The sequence below is a fragment of the Bombina bombina genome, chromosome 7, assembly GCF_027579735.1.
Source record: "Bombina bombina isolate aBomBom1 chromosome 7, aBomBom1.pri, whole genome shotgun sequence".
NCBI classification, from domain to species: domain Eukaryota; kingdom Metazoa; phylum Chordata; class Amphibia; order Anura; family Bombinatoridae; genus Bombina; species Bombina bombina.
Window position 1 is genome coordinate 132,242,981 of NC_069505.1, and position 21,782 is coordinate 132,264,762.

General features: G+C 38.5%; 1 protein-coding gene across 2 annotated transcripts in view; it reads left to right on the forward strand.

The window, feature by feature from the left end:
- The window catches only part of LOC128665982 (SPRY domain-containing SOCS box protein 3), a 60,634-nt gene extending 39,071 nt beyond the window's left edge, over positions 1-21,563 (forward strand). For both annotated transcript variants that reach the window (XM_053720304.1, XM_053720303.1), the window contains 2 exons: positions 11,766-11,956; positions 20,668-21,563. In XM_053720304.1, coding sequence (XP_053576279.1) covers positions 11,766-11,956; positions 20,668-20,898 — 422 coding nt within the window. In that variant the 3' untranslated portion in view covers positions 20,899-21,563. The remainder of the gene's footprint in view (positions 1-11,765; positions 11,957-20,667) is intronic.
- The last annotated feature ends 219 nt before the right edge of the window (positions 21,564-21,782 follow it).

Consider the following 21,782-nt stretch of genomic DNA (forward strand, 5'->3'; position numbering starts at 1 on the left):
GCAGTATACTCACTCCATACATTATGGATGATCAGCCGATTTGGACAAAATTGGACCCACTTGTGTAGTTTAAGTTTCAACCAAAACTGGGAGAAAGAAAGACTCCAATCAGAGTAAGATAATTCACTTTCTAATGTATTTAGTAGTAACGTACTCCAGTAAAAAACGGAATCCAGCGATGTCACAGCAACAAAGTAGAAAAGACACTATGTGTCAGATAAAAAGTGAAGAAAACTTTATTGTTAAGCTCAGCTCAACGCGTTTCAATGTTTAAAACGTCTTTCTCAAGAGCAAATTAAAAACTGGTGATATGCTTTTCTACTTTGTTGCTGTGACATCGCTGGATTCCGTTTTTTACTGGAGTAAGTTACTACTGAATACATTAGCAAGTGAACTATCATACTCTGATTGGAGTCTTTATTTCTTTCTCCCAGTTTTGGTTGAAACTACACAAGTGGGTCCAATTTTGTCCAAATCGGCTGATCATCCATTATATATGGAGTGAGTATACTGCAAATATATCGGTTAAGTCATTTTTTCTTTCATCTTGTGGTGCACAATTATGTCTTGTGGCAAAATATTGCTAGCAATCGTCATTCAGTGCTACTTTGTCTGCTACCACGCTGCCCGCCTCTATCACCATACAGCCTGCAAGATAATTTGTCAGGTGATTATTAACATTTTATGCACATGCTCTCAGAAAGGTTCGCTGCCCTTTCAACGAGTCATTTGTGATATTTCCTCCACCAGCCCTAAATCTGTGTAATTCCCCTTGTGCCCTTGATTAAATCATTGCCCGATAGATACCAAGAGGAGCATTGTGATAATTCTGTACATCATTTCATATACAGTACACCATCACTCACTGGGCTTTGGAAAACAAAATACAAAATTGTTAAACTTGTTTTCAGAAAGCCCAGTGAGTGCTGATAATGTATAAAGTTTTATATAATTTGGTGATTATGCAGTCTGACAGATGTATTTCTGTGTATGTTTGTTAATATATATATATATATATATATATATATATACATATACAGTGTGTGTGTGTGTATATATATATATATATATATATAAACCGCATGGGGGCGGAGCCTGGTGGCGGTAGAAAATGGTCGCCTTTGCATAGAGCTCCGACATAGAGGACTCTGATAACACCTCATACCCCTTTAAAATAGTCTGAATCTGATCTGAATCCCAAGGGAAACTGTGTAAGAGCCATACCGCATAAATCGATTGACTGCTAAGCCGACTCTGAGAGAACGTTAAACAGAAAGGCTTCAGGATTAGGCTGTGACAGAAGGGTGTGGTGGCCATCTTTGAGACCATGAGGCGATACGCTTAGCTAACGCTACACATCACAGCAAGCAGCATGATAACCTTAGTGGATCGATCAGCACACAGTAACAGCAAGTATAAGCCTTACCATTAGACGGGTACCTTTTGGAGTCCTGACTTGGGATATTCCCCGCTGGCTATTGGGGGAGAAGCGGCTGACTCTCCTGAAGCCAGTGTGGATGTTACTGGTGCTGGGTCTCCAGGGGATTGCAATATCACAACTTGGGAGGGGAACTACTCTCCTCAGCAATCTTCTTATTTCTTCTACTGTCCTTATGCCTCGGGCATAGTCTTGCCGCATCACATATGTCAGTGACAGCTGTCCAACGACAAGGAAAGTACTGTTGGACCATTTTCACTCAAGACCTCGCATTAAAACCGGAGTTGGCTGATTTTTCCTCACCTTCTGCATAGCTGTGGACAGTTTAATATATGTGAGACTGTTCCCATCTGACGTGCAGTTTATTTTTATAATTTTGTTTTTAAACACCATATTATAATCTCACAGTGTGGACTGTTATGTGCTTTTCTTTTTCTTTTTGCTTCATGAGGACTCTATTGTCTGATGGTGTAAATTCTATTTTCATGGGGTGCTGTATGGGATAGCGCTCAGATATCTGGAAGCCTTAAGCATCCATGCGCTGTGTGCAGTCATATTAGTATGTTGAGGCAATTCCCTCTGCTTTCATTCCCAGCACTAACCTTAATGAAGGAGCAATGTAAGGTTTTGATATGTTTAGTGGTGTTCATATAGACCCCATATATGAATGTTTCTATGTGTTCCTATACGTGTTCTGCTCACATTACTTGATTGTTTTATATGTGCATGTTCTATATACCTGTAAAGCTCTGGCTTTGATATTTTTCTCAATAATTTTGTAATCTGTCCTGCAACTTGGTATATTAAGCACTACAGTGTGCCCAGAGAATTTACATAAGTGTCGATCTTTGGGCATGATGAACTGTTCCATGGGACATATAGATATATTTGGACTGTGGGCTGCAAGCTTTTAATTTTCTGGGATGATGTGTAGCTGTTTAGCAGTTTAACATTCAACTTTCTGAGTCTTATATTATGCTTCATGGTACAAAGCACCGTATAAACGTGTCACTATGCTTACTCTTAAGGTGCAGTCCTATATTTGCATGTTTCAACGCATCAGTTACTATGGATGGTATTTTTAATGTAATCCTCTCATAAGTCTAGAATACTTTATGTGCAGCTATGTGCTGAATTAAGCATCACTCAATTTTGTTTTCAGCGTTAGAACAATAAGTCATAATAACTGTGTACTATGTTTTCTAATTTGACATGTTAAATATTATAGAGTGTCTATTGCATATGCAAGATAGTATACTGGTGATTCTGAGTTGCTTAGGGAATATAACTATTATTCCTAACACTTTGCTATGTTGTAATCCATTGCTTAGGAGCACCTATCAAAAGTCAAATAACTATTCCTTAGGTTGAGATTATTGTGCAAGGGTTCAATATGGGCTCTAATGTTTGACTTCACAATACAGTAAAGCCACAATTCTATATGTTGTTCTGCACTACATACATCACACTCTCATGACCAAATTAAAAGCTCTATAAAGGTTTTAACCCCCCCATATTATTACGGATAGGGGTGACTATAACCCTCCGTAATCTTCGGCAGAGTTAGGTAGCCACTGCCTAACCTTGAATGTTGAATAAGGTGGCGCAAATAAAATTGCTATTCCTAGTAAAAAAGAATTTGTGTGTGTAACTTTTTACACAGAACTTACTCTGCTGAGCTGAGGAGATTGTGAGCTGAAGCCCCGAAAAGAATCTATACTATTTGTGCCAAGAACATGGCACATCACAGATACCCGCATCCTGACTGCCAAGGGTAACAAGAAGCCACAAAGGGTAACAAGAAGCCACAAAGGATTCCCCAAAAAGAGCGATTACCAACACTAAGGAATCGGTCACTGACCGAAAGAAAACCCGGCTCCCCAACGCACACACTTGAAAGAAAGGATTATAACAAGTGCCTGGTCACTACCAAACCCAGAATCTTGGAGCCTCAAATCATCAACCAATAACCACAGATCATAAACCAAATACCATTATAAGAGGACAACACCTCGAGAAGACGGATTCAAAACACTGAAACAACGGAAACACACTTCAGCACTGATCATTATACCAGTTGAAATTCTTACGATACAGACTCAGTCAAATCAGTGTGATCAGCCAGACACACCATAAGGTAACCAACTAAAAAGAACATTTCAGCATAAGTACCACACATCGCAATATCGTATCTTATATACCCTTTCAGCACAGTACTGTACAAAACAAGAAATAGAAAGAAACTTTTTACATATCAGCCAATCAAGTTTTTTCAGTTGCTTTTAATGTTTTAACTGTTTTTTCTGATAAACTGTATGCACAATATCGTAGAAATTGCCTTTTAATTGCTTTTCAATATATGAATGTATAAAACAGATACAATCTATATAGAACAGATGTCAAGATACAATGTATACATTTTTAGATACAACTGTATGATTTTAACATTAGAAACGCCGGTGTTAACATATATATTTTTAGTTTGTGACAACCACATGTACGTATACAAATAAAGTATTTTTAAACATAATATCTATTTCTCTTGTTAAGTGTATCCAGTCCACGGATCATCCATTACTTATGGGATATTAACTCCTCCCCAACAGGAAGTGCAAGAGGATTCACCCAGCAGAGCTGCTATATAGCTCCTCCCCTAACTGCCATTACCAGTCATTCTCTTGCACCCAACAAATAGATGTGTGAGAGGACTGTGGTGATTATACTTAGTTTCATACCTTCAATCAAAAGTTTGTTATTTTATAATAGCACCGGAGTGTGTTATTCCTTCTCTGGTAGAATTTGAAGAAGAATCTACCTGAGTTTTTCTATGATTTTAGCCGGAGTAGTTAAGATCATATTGCTGTTTCTCGGCCATCTGAGGAGAGGTAAACTTCAGATCAGGGGATAGCGGGCAGATTAATCTGCAAAGAGGTATGTAGCAGCTTATTATTTTCTGACAATGGAATTGATGAGAAAATTCTGCCATACCGATATAATGCAAACTCAGCCTTAAATGCAGTAGCAGCAACTGGTATCAGGCTGTCATGTATGTATATTTTACACTTCAGTATTCTGGGGAATGGCACTTCACTGGAATTATACTGTATGCATAAAACTTTAGCCTAATTTGCAGGGACTAGCAACAGGCTTTTTAATAACACTCAATTTATTAATGTTAAACGTTTTTTGCTGGCATGTAAAATCGTTTAATTTTCTGAGGTACTGGGTGAAAAAATGTTTTGGGCACTATTTTTTTCCACTTGGCAGTTGTTTTATTTAATTTATGACAGTTTACTGATCTCTCTCACTGTTATGTGTGAGGGGGAGGGGCCTTTTTTGGTGCTTTTGCTACGCATCAAAAAATTCAGTCAGAAGTTTATTGTCTTCCCTGCATGATCCGGTTCATCTCTACAGAACTCAGGGGTCTTCAAAACTTGTTTTGAGGGAGGTAATCACTCACAGCAGAGCTGTGAGATTGTAGTTGACTGTGATAAAAAACGTTTATTTCTGTATTTTTTTTTCTGCTATCAGGGTTAGTTATCCTTTGCTAATGGGAGCAATCCTTTGCTAAAATTGTGTTTTTTACAAAGATTTGATGCTATAACTTTTCAGTTTATTAATTTTCAACTGTCATAACTTTTTCTGAGCTTCTTATAGGCACAGTACGTTTTCATATTATAGTAAATTACTTGAAAAGTATTTCCAAGTTGCTAGTTTATTTGCTAGTGTGTTAAACATGTCTGATTCAGAGGAAGATATCTGTGCTATATGTGCTAAAGCCAAAGTGGAGCCCAATAGAAATTTATGTACTAACTGTATTGATGCTACTTTAAATAAAAGTCAATCTGTACAAATTGAACATATTTCACCAAACAACGAGGGGAGAGTTATGCCGACTAACTCGCCTCACGTGTCAGTACCTGCATCTCCCGCTCGGGAGGTGCGTGATATTGTAGCGCCGAGTACATCTGGGCGGCCATTACAAATCACATTACAGGATATGGCTACTGTTATGACTGAAGTTTTGGCTAAATTACCAGAACTAAGAGGTAAGCGTGATCACTCTGGGGTGAGAACAGAGTGCGCTGATAATATTAGGGCCATGTCAGACACTGCGTCACAATTTGCAGAACATGAGGACGGAGAGCTTCATTCTGCGGGTGACGGTTCTGATCCAAACAAACTGGATTCAGATATTTCAAATTTTAAATTTAAGCTGGAAAACCTCCGTGTATTACTAGGGGAGGTGTTAGCGGCTCTGAATGATTGTAACACAGTTGCAATACCAGAGAAAATGTGTAGGTTGGATAAATATTTTGCGGTACCGGCGAGTACTGACGTTTTTCCTATACCCAAGAGACTTACTGAAATTGTTACTAAGGAGTGGGATAGACCCGGTGTGCCGTTCTCACCCCCTCCGATATTTAGAAAGATGTTTCCAATAGACGCCACCACACGGGACTTATGGCAAACGGTCCCTAAGGTGGAGGGAGCAGTTTCTACTTTAGCTAAGCGTACCACTATCCCGGTGGAGGATAGCTGTGCCTTTTCAGATCCAATGGATAAAAAGTTAGAGGGTTACCTTAAGAAAATGTTTGTTCAACAAGGTTTTATATTGCAACCTCTTGCATGCATTGCGCCTGTCACGGCTGCAGCAGCATTTTGGTTGAGTCTCTGGAAGAGACACTTGAATCAGCTCCATTAGATGAGATTACACACAAGCTTAAAGCCCTTAAGTTAGCTAACTCATTTATTTCAGATGCCGTAGTACATTTAACTAAACTTACGGCTAAGAATTCCGGATTCGCCATTCAGGCACGCAGAGCACTGTGGCTAAAATCCTGGTCAGCTGACGTTACTTCTAAATCTAAATTGCTTAATATACCTTTCAAAGGGCAGACCTTATTCGGGCCCGGGTTGAAAGAAATTATCGCTGACATTACAGGAGGTAAAGGCCATGCCCTGCCTCAAGACAGAGCCAAACCTAAGGCTAGACAGTCTAATTTTCGTTCCTTTCGTAATTTCAAAGCAGGAGCAGCATCAACTTCCTCTGCACCAAAACAGGAAGGAGCTGTTGCTCGCTACAGACAAGGCTGGAGACCTAACCAGTCCTGGAACAAGGGCAAGCAGGCCAGGAAACCTGCTGCTGCCCCTAAGACAGCATGAATCGAGGGCCCCCGATCCGGGAACGGATCTAGTGGGGGGCAGACTTTCTCTCTTCGCCCAGGCTTGGGCAAGAGATGTCCAGGATCCCTGGGCGTTAGAGATCATATCTCAGGGATACCTTCTAGACTTCAAATTCTCTCCCCCAAGAGGGAGATTTCATCTGTCAAGGTTGTCAACAAACCAAATAAAGAAAGAGGCGTTTCTACGCTGCGTACAAGATCTTTTATTAATGGGAGTGATCCATCCGGTTCCGCGGTCGGAACAAGGACAAGGGTTTTACTCAAATCTGTTTGTGGTTCCCAAAAAAGAGGGAACTTTCAGGCCAATCTTGGATTTAAAGATCCTAAACAAATTCCTAAGAGTTCCATCGTTCAAAATGGAAACTATTCGGACAATTTTACCCATGATCCAAAAGGGTCAGTACATGACCACAGTGGATTTAAAGGATGCTTACCTTCACATACCGATTCACAAAGATCATTACCGGTATCTAAGGTTTGCCTTTCTAGACAGGCATTACCAGTTTGTAGCTCTTCCATTCGGATTGGCTACGGCTACGAGAATCTTCACAAAGGTTCTGGGTGCTCTTCTGGCGGTACTAAGACCGCGAGGAATTGCGGTAGCTCCGTACCTAGACGACATTCTGATACAAGCTTCAAGCTTTCAAACTGCCAAGTCTCATACAGAGTTAGTACTGGCATTTCTAAGGTCGCATGGATGGAAGGTGAACGAAAAGAAGAGTTCTCTCTTTCCACTCACAAGAGTTCCCTTCTTGGGGACTCTTATAGATTCTGTAGAAATGAAGATTTACCTGACAGAAGACAGGTTAACAAAGCTTCAAAATGCATGCCGTGTCCTTCATTCCATTCAACACCCGTCAGTAGCTCAATGCATGGAGGTGATCGGCTTAATGGTAGCAGCAATGGACATAGTACCCTTTGCACGCCTACATCTCAGACCGCTGCAATTGTGCATGCTAAGTCAGTGGAATGGGGATTACTCAGAATTGTCCCCTACTCTGAATCTGGATCAAGAGACCAGAAATTCTCTTCTATGGTGGCTTTCTCGGCCACATCTGTCCAGGGGGATGCCATTCAGCAGGCCGGACTGGACAATTGTAACAACAGACGCCAGCCTACTAGGTTGGGGCGCTGTCTGGAATTCTCTGAAGGCTCAGGGACAATGGAATCAGGAGGAGAGTCTCCTACCAATAAACATTCTGGAATTGAGAGCAGTTCTCAATGCCCTTCTGGCTTGGCCCCAGTTAACAACTCGGGGGTTCATCAGGTTTCAGTCGGACAACATCACGACTGTAGCTTACATCAACCATCAGGGAGGGACAAGAAGCTCCCTAGCAATGATGGAAGTATCAAAGATAATTCGCTGGGCAGAGTCTCACTCTTGCCACCTGTCAGCAATCCACATCCCGGGAGTGGAGAACTGGGAGGCGGATTTCTTAAGTCGTCAGACTTTTCATCCGGGGGAGTGGGAACTTCATCCGGAGGTCTTTGCCCAAATACTTCGACGTTGGGGCAAACCAGAGATAGATCTCATGGCGTCTCGACAGAACGCCAAGCTTCCTCGTTACGGGTCCAGATCCAGGGATCCGGGAGCGGTTCTGATAGATGCTTTGACAGCACCTTGGACCTTCGGGATGGCTTATGTGTTTCCACCCTTCCCGATGCTTCCTCGATTGATTGCCAGAATCAAACAGGAGAGAGCATCAGTGATTCTAATAGCGCCTGCATGGCCACGCAGGACTTGGTATGCAGATCTAGTGGACATGTCATCCTGTCCACCTTGGTCGCTACCTCTGAAACAGGACCTTCTGATCCAGGGTCCCTTCAAACATCAAAATCTAATTTCTCTGAAGCTGACTGCTTGGAAATTGAACGCTTGATTTTATCAAAACGTGGTTTTTCTGAGTCAGTTATTGATACCTTAATACAGGCTAGGAAGCCTGTTACCAGAAAGATTTACCATAAGATATGGCGCAAATACTTATATTGGTGCGAATCCAAGAGTTACTCATGGAGTAAGGTTAGGATTCCGAGGATATTGTCTTTTCTACAAGAAGGTTTAGAAAAGGGTTTATCCGCTAGTTCCTTAAAGGGACAGATTTCAGCTCTGTCCATTCTTTTACACAAACGTCTGTCAGAAGTTCCGGACGTTCAAGATTTTTGTCAGGCTTTAGCTAGGATCAAGCCTGTGTTTAAAACTGTTGCTCCACCATGGAGTTTGAACTTAGTTCTTAATGTTTTACAGGGGGTTCCGTTTGAACCCCTTCATTCCATTGATATCAAGTTGTTATCTTGGAAAGTTCTGTTTTTAATGGCGATTTCCTCAGCTCGAAGAGTCTCTGAGTTATCTGCCTTACATTGTGATTCTCCTTATCTGATTTTTCATTCAGACAAGGTAGTTCTGCGTACTAAACCTGGGTTCCTACCTAAGGTGGTCACTAACAGGAATATCAATCAAGAGATTGTGGTTCCATCTTTGTGTCCTAATCCTTCTTCGAAAAAGGAACGTCTGCTACACAATCTAGATGTAGTCCGTGCCCTGAAATTTTATCTACAGGCAACTAAGGATTTTCGACAAACGTCTTCCCTGTTTGTCGTTTATTCTGGTCAGAGGAGAGGTCAAAAAGCTTCGGCTACCTCTCTCTCCTTTTGGCTTCGTAGCATAATACGGTTAGCCTATGAGACTGCTGGACAGCAGCCTCCTGAAAGAATTACAGCACATTCTACTAGAGCTGTGGCTTCCACTTGGGCCTTTAAGAATGAGGCTTCTGTTGAACAGATTTGCAAGGCTGCAACTTGGTCTTCTCTTCATACTTTTTACAAATTTTACAAATTTGACACTTTTGCTTCTTCGGAGGCTGTTTTTGGGAGAAAGGTTCTTCAGGCAGTGGTTCCTTCCGTATAAAGAGCCTGCCTGTCCCTCCCGTCATCCGTGTACTTTAGCTTTGGTATTGGTATCCCATAAGTAATGGATGATCCGTGGACTGGATACACTTAACAAGAGAAAACATAATTTATGCTTACCTGATAAATTTATTTCTCTTGTAGTGTATCCAGTCCACGGCCCGCCCTGTCACTTTAAGGCAGGTAATTTTTCCATTAAACTACAGTCACCACTGCACCCTATGGTTTTCCTTTCTCTGCATGTTTTCGGTCGAATGACTGGTAATGGCAGTTAGGGGAGGAGCTATATAGCAGCTCTGCTGGGTGAATCCTCTTGCACTTCCTGTTGGGGAGGAGTTAATATCCCATAAGTAATGGATGATCCGTGGACTGGATACACTACAAGAGAAATAAATTTATCAGGTAAGCATAAATTATGTTTTCCTTATCATCTTTTCAAAAAAGAATACACAAATCAGAGGTACTTATAAAGACCGTCAACAACCACAAATTCTTTTTTACTAGGAATAGCAATTTTATTTGCGCCACCTTATTCAACATTTAATTATAGAAACTTTTTGGGATAAGTTTTAAATGTGAGCTATATTCCCTACCAATTAGCAGTCTAACCTTTTTCACTCTATCAGCCGAAGGATTGAGCCTTGTGCACTCTCATCTTATTTCCCTATTCAGCTTAAGGAAGTTTACAATGAAATCTCATGAGTTAAGTGAAATCTCATGAGATCACAGTAAATGAGTATTATGTCCTTTTAACTGTAATTATGTAATGTGTTCATGAGGTCCAAGATAGGCTTCTGACATCAAAAAGGATGAATCACATATGATTAAATGACAAAATACACTGATATTCTTGGATAAATAAGGTGCTTTGCATTATATATATATATCAAGGCCCAATAGTGGCCTATATACCTTCTATTTTGTCTTCCTGTTTGGAATGGGTCCAAGAGCGGCCCTGTTGGTATTCCCCAAGCTTCACCCCTCATACATAGTTAATAATTGTGTTCCAAGAGGGGTCATTAATAACTAATTGGGGTATACCTATCTCTATTATTTTTGTTTATGTTAGGGGGCGCTTGGATGGAATATAGAAATCTCGGATAAATAGGGAAAAAATGAGGTTTTAAATTTGTTTGCCTTTTTTCTCTCTAGTTCTGCATATGATCACACTGATGTTTTTGACACAGTTAATATGTATGGTCTGTTATAAAGATTTAAACTGCTGCAGAACAGGATGCTTTTGCACTTGTGTATGTGTGTGACTCTTCTGACATTGTGCAGACCCGGTGTCTTCTACTGGTGTATAATGTCTGTACTTATTTTGGTAAACCTCAATAAAAAAATATTTGCAAAAAAAAAAAGCATACGGTACAACCTCATATAGCTGTAGTATACAATTGTTTATATGTATTCCAAACAAGAGAACAGGAGGCTGCAGCTAAAAAGTACACTCATTCAATACTCACACATAAAACCATAGCTAATGCTGCATCTTATTATTCATTGTACAACTTTTTAAATCAAATAAGCTATTTACAAATGTGCTCTGTTTGGAAGACTCAAATCCTTATACGTTGAACCTTTCTTTTTCCCTGTTCTCTTTTCTTCCTCCCTTTGAGGGAATTGGTCTCAGAAGTATATCTCAATGCAAACAGTTTATTCTTTTTCATTTAAAATGATGGTAAACTTTAAATAACCAAATGCCATAAATGTGATATTTGCCATTAAAAAAGTATATGTGTACTTTTTTTTTTTAATCCATCTGTGAAAGGGTTAAATTAGTTCATATAATAATGCTTCTATTACAATGTTTTGCTGGCCCACATGGATGAACGTCCAATCAACGTGTGTGTCATTTGACAATCTTGAAGTCCAGCCCCTTGAAAGCCTTTAGAAAGCCTATGTAGAGAGTGGATAGGACTGCTCTATACATTACAGCCCAGCTAAAAGAGGAAATGAAGGGGGTGGAGGAACAGACAATACCGAGTAGGATTATAAATCTTTTATTATAAAATATATATACACTTAAAAAAAATGATATGGTTTTACTTGCAAACAGTTATATTTTTTATTGCAACATTCTTATAGTCTAAAGTTTACCATCACTTTAATGTTGTGATTTAAAAATTCAATACAAATATTTAATAAAAAAAACTATTTATTTGGAATGCATTAATTTGACTTCTGTTCTTTGTCTAGCACTTATTTATTTTCCTCTCCTGTGTCTTCTTTTCAAGGGATGGATTCAGAAAGCTGGGGTCTGTCTTATAAAGGCACAGTCTGGCATGGGGGCCACAGCCAAAGGTACACAGAGCCATTCTACAGCCAGGGAACAGTAATCGGTGTGCACCTGAATCTGGAAGAGGGGACCCTTAGTTTCTATAGGGATGGGAAGAGTTTAGGCGTGGCATTTACTGGACTGCATAAGGTACGGGCTCTGGAATAACTATAGTGTGAATGGAAGTCCGTTTATAAGGGAGTGTATGGTCCTGCTTGTTATCAATACCATGTGATTATTCTATTTGAGAAAAGTGCTAATAGGTTGATGTAAAAGTTACAAGCATGGGGAGATCAGAGATACAACCAGCACAGGATGCTCATCAGTAAACCACTTGTGTGAATCTGGGATTCTTCAGCTGCCTCACCTCAGTGTAACTAATAGGAGGATAATGGGTGCATATGAAAGAGATGTAATAAAAATGCTTATTATATTGACTAGGCGCGTGTGCTAAAGGATTTTTAGTCAGCTGCTTACATTTTATAAACCGTTATATTTACTAGTCGCGTGTGCTAAAGGATTTTTAGTCAGCTGCTTACATTTTATAAAACTTTATATTGACTAGGCGCGTGTGCTAAAGGATTTTTAGTCAGCTGCTTACATTTTATAAACCGTTATATTTACTAGTCGCGTGTGCTAAAGGATTTTTAGTCAGCTGCTTACATTTTATAAAACTTTATATTGACTAGGCGCGTGTGCTAAAGGATTTTTAGTCAGCTGCTTACATTTTATAAACCGTTATATTTACTAGGCGCGTGTGCTAAAGGATTTTTAGTCAGCTGCTTACATTTTATAAACCGTTATATTTACTAGGCGCGTGTGCTAAAGGATTTTTAGTCAGCTGCTTACATTTTATAAACCGTTATATTTACTAGGCGCGTGTGCTAAAGGATTTTTAGTCAGCTGCTTACATTTTATATACCGTTATATTTACTAGGCGCGTGTGCTAAAGGATTTTTAGTCAGCTGCTTACATTTTATAAACCGTTATATTTACTAGGCGCGTGTGCTAAAGGATTTTTAGTCAGCTGCTTACATTTTATATACCGTTATATTTACTAGGCGCGTGTGCTAAAGGATTTTTAGTCAGCTGCTTGCATTTTATAAACCGTTATATTTACTAGGCGTGTGTGCTAAAGGATTTTTAGTCAGCTGCTTACATTTTATAAACCGTTATATTGACTAGGCGGGTGTGCTAAAGGATTTTTAGTCAGCTGCTTACATTTTATAAACCTTTATATTGACTAGGCGCATGTGCTGAAGGATTTTTAGTCAGCTGCTTACATTTTATAAACCGTTATATTTACTAGGCGCGTGTGCTAAAGGATTTTTAGTCAGCTGCTTACATTTTATAAACCTTTATATTGACTAGGCGCGTGTGCTAAAGGATTTTTAGTCAGCTGCTTACATTTTATAAACCGTTATATTTACTAGTCGCGTGTGCTAAAGGATTTTTAGTCAGCTGCTTACATTTTATAAACCGTTATATTTACTAGTCGCGTGTGCTAAAGGATTTTTAGTCAGCTGCTTACATTTTATAAACCGTTATATTTACTAGTCGCGTGTGCTAAAGGATTTTTAGTCAGCTGCTTACATTTTATAAACCTTTATATTGACTAGGCGCGTGTGCTAAAGGATTTTTAGTCAGCTGCTTACATTTTATAAAACTTTATATTTACTAGTCGCTTGTCCTAAAGGATGTTTAGTCAGCTGCTTACATTTTATAAACCGTTATATTTACTAGACATGTGTGCTAAAGGATTTTAAGTCAGCTGCTTACATTTTATAAACCGTTATATTTACTAGGCGTGTGTGCTAAAGGATTTTTAGTCAGCTTCTTACATTTTATAAACCTTTATATTTACTAGGTGCGTGTGCTAAAGGATTTTTAGTTAGCTGCTTACATTTTATAAACCGTTATATTTACTAGGCGCGTGTGCTAAAGGATTTTTAGTCAGCTGCTTACATTTTATAAACCTTTATATTGACTAGGCGCGTGTGCTAAAGGACGTTTAGTCAGCTGCTTACATTTTATAAAACGTTATATTTACTAGTCGCTTGTCCTAAAGGATGTTTAGTCAGCTGCTTACATTTTATAAACCATTATATTTACTAGACATGTGTGCTAAAGGATTTTAAGTCAGCTGCTTACATTTTATAAACCGTTATATTTACTAGGCGTGTGTGCTAAAGGATTTTTAGTCAGCTGCTTACATTTTATAAACCTTTATATTTACTAGGTGCGTGTGCTAAAGGATTTTTAGTTAGCTGCTTACATTTTATAAACCGTTATATTTACTAGGCGCGTGTGCTAAAGGATTTTTAGTCAGCTGCTTACATTTTATAAACCGTTATATTGACTAGGCGCGTGTGCTAAAGGATTTTTAGTCAGCTGCTTACATTTTATAAACCGTTATATTTACTAGGCGTGTGTGCTAAAGGATTTTTAGTCAGCTGCTTACATTTTATGAACCGTTATATTGACTAGTCGCGTGTGCTAAAGGATTTTTAGTCAGCCGCTTACATTTTATAAACCGTTATATTGACTAGGCGCGTGTGCTAAAGGATTTTTAGTCAGCTGCTTACATTTTATAAACAGTTATATTGACTAGGCGCGTGTGCTAAAGGATTTTTAGTCAGCTGCTTACATTTTATAAACCGTTATATTGACTAGGCGTGCTAAAGGATTTTTAGTCAGCTGCTTACATTTTATAAACCGTTATATTGACTAGTCGCGTGTGCTAAAGGATTTTTAGTCAGCTGCTTACATTTTATAAACCGTTATATTGACTAGGCGCGTGTGCTAAAGGATTTTTAGTCAGCTGCTTACATTTTATAAACCGTTATATTGACTAGGCGTGCTAAAGGATTTTTAGTCAGCTGCTTACATTTTTTTTTTAATTTTATTTTATTGAGGTTCATTGTAAGGCATACATGCAGTAAAAGAGCAGAACAAAACATAATATTACACAGGTACTATAACGTGTTCAAAAGCACAGTATGTAGATAAAATGCCTGATATTCCATATGCCTCCCATGTGACACAAGAGGTCACTCTTGGGCCTCAGTTGTAAACTCATAAACCTTGGATAGGAGGCTGATCCTAGTAAGAGAGACCACTTTTGGGTCTCCTAATGAGAACCTCTTTTTTATAGCTTTAATAAAGTCTCCTAGTATCTGTAAAGAAGCCTTAGGGCTAACACATCATTCAAGTATGTAGGTGCACATTAAAATGCAATAGCATAAATGATAATCATCCTAATTTCTCTAGAGGGGGAAATGCCTGCATAACTGAATTCTAATATAACAAGGAACATAACAAGAAAGCATATTTGCAGCAAAGAGCATATATAATGAGGCTATTGAACACATAACCCACCCCTCATCTTGTACCCATGTCATACATTAGTCTGTCAGGGTTCATACTCCACCCTTCAGTGCTATAATAAAGAGCAATGGGGTCTGCTTGCTACAGCTCTAACAGGGCTTGCAAATTAAACGGGTTAAGATAACATACAGAATCTACTATGTCGCCCCTAATGTACCACATCATTTTATATACTAGCAAAGACATTAGAGTCAGTGATTAACTAATTTATAAATATCTAGGTTCTGGGCACAAGCAAGCTTACAACCTAAAAAGGTATCATCAGCCATCTGGCGTCACTAGGATATGTATGTACCCATGTTCTATGTCTGGTTACCCTTCACATAACGGCATGTAGGTTACACAGTAGGTAAAGTAGTCGCATCTCAGAGTTTATTTAGGGAAGTGAGCGTCTGCAAAGGTCTCTGCACAGTATACTGCTTCACAACTACAGTAGCAAAGTGGCAGTCTCTAGAAGCGTCTAACCTATGCCATCTTGCCTTTTTGAACTGACACAGACGGTGAAGTCCTCTGAGAGTCCACCTCTCCATATCATATCTTTTAGCCTAAAGGGGCAAGAGTGGGGATCCGTAATTGCAACGGTAGCTTTGCTAATAGTCGCTCCACCAGCCAGTGAATGTCCGGACTCCGGTAGTAAGCATAGCAGGCTAAGAGACTCTGTGGGTTGAAGCTGCAGCGTGACTATAACGGCATTCTCCCCCTGCGGCTGCAGCATCACACGCTGTCGGGAAACGGAGTCTCGGTGATCTGCTTGTATCAACGACAGCTCCCTCATCCACTTCGGCTGTTGTCTATTTAGGCTTCCAACTTCAATCAGGTGTCCGGTCTCCACTATTGCTGATGGAGCAGGGCTAGAATTAACCCCCATAGTTGAGGGCTCATCCTGGTCCAGAAGCGGTGGGACTATCAGGCCCACATCAGGCATACTCACTTCCACCGGCGAGGGCAATGAGGACACCACCAAGCGCTCCTCGCTCTCTCCGCTATAGGTAGTCGGCAACTCTGGTATTGAATGAGCTACAAGTATGTGGGGAGTCGGACTAATGCTGATCGGTGGATGTGCCCCTTCACAGCGCCCATCTTCTTTAGTAGTGTCAGCGGCAGCAGTAGGAGATTTCCCCAGGTCGCCATATCTCTCCCTATGTAGCTCACGTTTTTGGTATATCCCATCAAAGCAGTTTTTACGTAGCGTATGTAAATTTTGGAAATGTTCTTCTAGAATATTTAATAGTGTCCCCTCCGCTGCTTTCTCCATTTTAGCAGACATTTTACCCCAAAATATCAGTTTTAAAAGGTCCTGCAGTGTCTTGTGGAATTTACACTGCACTGTAACGACAGAGGCAAGTGCCCTGCCGGGGGGTTGAGTATCAGGCCGCAACCTTAAAAGTTCTCCGGTAGGCTGAATTCAGCGTCAAATCCAAGAGTACCGATATCCCTCACAAAAGCTCTCTCTTCTCTATAATGATAAGTGAAAATTACCATTTGATGGGGTGATAGAGAAAGGATTGTGTACAGATTAGCACCAGGACCTGAAGAAGTAGTCAGTCTTGCGTCCTATCATGGCCGCCGCCCGGAAGTTCCCCCCAGCTGCTTACATTTTATAAACCGTTATATTGACTAGGCGTGCTAAAGGATTTTTAGTCAGCTGCTTACATTTTATAAACCGTTATATTGACTAGGCGTGCTAAAGGATTTTTAGTCAGCTGCTTACATTTTATAAACCGTTATATTGACTAGGCGTGCTAAAGGATTTTTAGTCAGCTGCTTACATTTTATAAACCGTTATATTGACTAGGCGTGCTAAAGGATTTTTAGTCAGCTGCTTACATTTTATAAACCGTTATATTGACTAGGCGCGTGTGCTAAAGGATTTTTAGTCAGCTGCTTACATTTTATAAACCGTTATATTTACTAGGCGCGTGTGCTAAAGGATTTTTAGTCAGCTGCTTACATTTTATAAACCGTTATATTGACTAGGCGTGCTAAAGGATTTTTAGTCAGCTGCTTACATTTTATAAACTGTTATATTGACTAGGCGCGTGTGCTAAAGGATTTTTAGTCAGCTGCTTACATTTTATAAACCGTTATATTGACTAGTCGCGTGTGCTAAAGGATTTTTAGTCAGCTGCTTACATTTTATAAACCGTTATATTTACTAGGCGTGTGTGCTAAAGGATTTTTAGTCAGCTGCTTACATTTTATAAACCGTTATATTTACTAGGCGCGTGTGCTAAAGGATTTTTAGTCAGCTGCTTACATTTTATAAACCGTTATATTTACTAGGCGTGTGTGCTAAAGGATTTTTAGTCAGCTGCTTACATTTTATAAACCGTTATATTTACTAGGCGCGTGTGCTAAAGGATTTTTAGTCAGCTGCTTACATTTTATAAACCGTTATATTTACTAGGCGTGTGTGCTAAAGGATTTTTAGTCAGCTGCTTACATTTTATAAACCGTTATATTTACTAGGCGTGTGTTCTAAAGGATTTTTAGTCAGCTGCTTACATTTTATAAACCGTTATATTTACTAGGCGTGTGTGCTAAAGGATTTTTAGTCAGCTGCTTACATTTTATAAACCGTTATATTGACTAGGCACGTGTGCTAAAGGATTTTTAGTCAGCTGCTTACATTTTATAAACCGTTATATATACTAGGCGCGTGTGCTAAAGGATTTTTAGTCAGCTGCTTACATTTTATAAACCGTTATATTTACTAGGCGCGTGTGCTAAAGGATTTTTAGTCAGCTGCTTACATTTTATAAACCGTTATATTTACTAGGCGCGCGTGCTAAAGGATTTTTAGTCAGCTGCTTACATTTTATAAACCGTTATATTTACTAGGCGCGTGTGCTAAAGGATTTTTAGTCAGCTGCTTACATTTTATAAACCGTTATATTTACTAGGCGTGTGTGCTAAAGGATTTTTAGTCAGCTGCTTACATTTTATAAACCGTTATATTTACTAGGCGTGTGTGCTAAAGGATTTTTAGTCAGCTGCTTACATTTTATAAACCGTTATATTGACTAGGCGCGTGTGCTAAAGGATTTTTAGTCAGCTGCTTACATTTTATAAACCGTTATATTTACTAGGCGTGTGTGCTAAAGGATTTTTTGTCAGCTGCTTACATTTTATAAACCGTTATATTGACTAGGCGTGTGTGCTAAAGGATTTTTAGTCAGCTGCTTACATTTTATAAACCGTTATATTTACTAGGCGTGTGTGCTAAAGGATTTTTAGTCAGCTGCTTACATTTTATAAACCGTTATATTTACTAGGCGTGTGTGCTAAAGGATTTTTAGTCAGCTGCTTACATTTTATAAACCGTTATATTGACTAGGCGTGCTAAAGGATTTTTAGTCAGCTGCTTACATTTTATAAACCGTTATATTTACTAGGCGTGTGTGCTAAAGGATTTTTAGTCAGCTGCTTACATTTTATAAACCGTTATATTGACTAGGCGTGCTAAAGGATTTTTAGTCAGCTGCTTACATTTTATAAACCGTTATATTTACTTGGCGCGTGTGCTAAAGGATTTTTAGTCAGCTGCTTACATTTTATAAACCGTTATATTTACTTGGCGCGTGTGCTAAAGGATTTTTAGTCAGCTGCTTTCATATGGTGTAAAATAAATTGCTACTTCTCATGTGCCGTTGCACTGTTTAGATTCCAGTTATGAATCTATCATCCTTGCACTGTTGCAGATTTTCTGAACCAACCTTACTATAAGTGCTTAGAAGAAGGAGGAGCTTAAGTGATACAGCTTTTCATTGGCTGCATCTAAGTCTGCAAAATAGATTTGTCTTCATCAAAAATATGCAAATAATATAAACATTGTTTTCAGCCATTGATGAATTTCGCTAGCAAGTTAGTTAATTCATTTTTATCCATACTTTTTTTTTTATAATTAGATGATGCTGGTTTAAAAGTAATTTTGCTTTAAAAATTAATATGACAAACAATGGGCATAGAAGCCACTCATTATTTAAAAGAACAGTCTACTCCAGAATTTGTATTGTTTAAAAAGATAGATAATCCCTTTATTAAGCATTCCCTAGTTTTGCATAACCAACACTGTTATATTAATATACTTTTTACCTCTGTGATTACCTTGTATCTAAGCCTCTGCAGACTTCCCCCTTATTTCAGTTCTTTTGACAGACTTGCATTTTAGCCAGTTAGTGCCCTCTCATAAGTAACTCCACAGGCATGAGCATAATGTTATCTATATGGCACATATGAACTAGCGCCCACTAGCTGTAAAAACCTTTCAAATGCATTGCGAAAAGAGGCGGCCTTCAAGGGCTTAGAAATTAGCATATGAGCTTACCTAGGTTTAGCTTTCTACAGAGAATGCCAAGGGCACAAAGAAAATTTGATGATAAAAGTGAATTGGAAAGTTGTTTAAAATTACATGCAATATCTGACTCATCAAAGTTTAATTTTGACTGGACTGTCACTTTATTGTTATTATTATTATCAGGTATTTGTAGAGCGCCAACAGATAAACTTTAATAAGTTTATATTATTTATATGACAAATGAATGCTGTGTAGCCTAGAAAACTTTATTGAAAACATGCATCACAAAAGTACAGTATTTAAACAATTTGATTTGAATAGGAAGTGGAAATGCCTTTGTGGATCAGATTACTTTTTTTTTTTGCAACAGAAAAAAAGTAAAGCTCTTTACAGTAAAAACAAACAAAAAGGAAATGCCCATCAGATGGTGCGACAACAGTCTTTTGTTAGGTTCTGTTTTTCTTGTTTTTGTTTCTAATTTGTTGTCAGTTTATCTTGGATTCTTGTGTGCTATTTGTAATGTCCTTTACTACTATAAGGTACATTTGTTATAAGACTGATAAGCTTGGCTTTCCAGTGAAAAGTCATGCACCGAGTGTTTTATTTGTAAGCTACTGCTAAAGATTGTTTTTCATTAGTTTTTTGTAAGCATATACTCAAAAATGAAGATTATATAAACAAAACAGGAAATACATGTTTGTGTACAACTGCTAAGTAGTTTTCTAATGTTCACTGGCTGATAGGGACATACAAATGTAGTATGTTTAACTACTATATATAGTAACAATTTGAGTACACTGTCATCATAAGAAATAAAATGCTGTCTTGCAAATCAGGTTTTAATTAACAAAGATTTAATTTTTTTGATATACAGCGGCACCTTAAATAATTATGAATAACAGAAAGAAAACTTCATCAAAATAAATACACAGCTGCTGAAGCATAACAATTGCTGTCTGTATATATAAATGAGAAGACCACAATGAAATGGGGCAACTGAAAATCCTTAGTGATAAACGTTTGGTTCAAAGTTCCAATTTTATAAACTTTAATGGGCGGAAACGCTCTTTGCTCTCATTGTGTTTGCATGGAGAGCGGACGTTTTATTAGTGTTCCCATAATCACCATTGTGTTGAGATAAATATTTATATTGTGTAAATGTCTTTTTATTTTCCAGGTCCAATCACCTCTATATCCTATGGTTTCCTCCACCTCACCTGGTACTGAACTGGAGCTGGGCTTGCGTTGCTGCAGTTTACCATCTCTGCAGGAGAGGTGCCTTGACACTTTGGCTCACAGTTTGGCACAAAAGGACTTGGCTGACTTCCTCCCTCTACCACCAGTAGTCAAATGGAAGCTAAAAAGCTGGAATTATGACAAAACACAAAGTGTACTAGGGTGCAAGTAGTAACATGGACCTTACTATTGTAATGATCATCCGTCCAAATGCCACACTGATGGCACAGAGAATAACTAGAGCACGGAATATTCCTGCAAGTCAACAGGAATCACAAGCAGTAAATTCTGAGGAATTAGTAGCCAGATAGGCACAGTAGACAGAAGACACTGTAGGACACTGATGTGCTTTATCAGCTATTGCACTGTCTGCTGTGTGTGTTTTTACACTCAGGGCATTGGTATCCTGTATGAGTGTGATATGCTCCATGTTTGCACTGGAGTCCGCAGAGGCAGCACACTTAGCTAAATTAGTTATTTTGGTCTTTATTTTTATTAACACTTGGAGCATTATACAGCTACCTCTATCCAGGGAATAATAAACTTCTGTGCCTGCAGCTAAGTCACAACATCAGGACCAATTTTATATATAGGTACAGTATGTGTATGTATATGTGTGTGTATGTATGTATATATATATATATATATATATATATATATATATATATATATATATATATACTGTATTATCAATTAAAGCCAATTATGGAACGCTATATAGCAGTGGTAGCCTTGAGAAGTTTGTAGTGTGCATTTCCAGTTTTGAGAATTAGAAAATCCAAATTTTTTCAGACCTAAGTTACAGGAAAAAGGGAAAAATAAATAATGAAAGTATAATGCAAATTTGTTTTATTGCATATAGCCAAATATTATATATTAATATCTCAAGGTCTCTTTATTCAGATAAAATGCAGATAGAAAGAATTGAACTCATTTGTCACCCATTGGTAATATTGCTCAGTTGGATGCTAATAGCACTTAAAGGGACAGTCTAGTTGAAAATGTTTATTGTTTAAAAAGATAGATGATCCCTTCATTCCCCAGATTTGCATAACC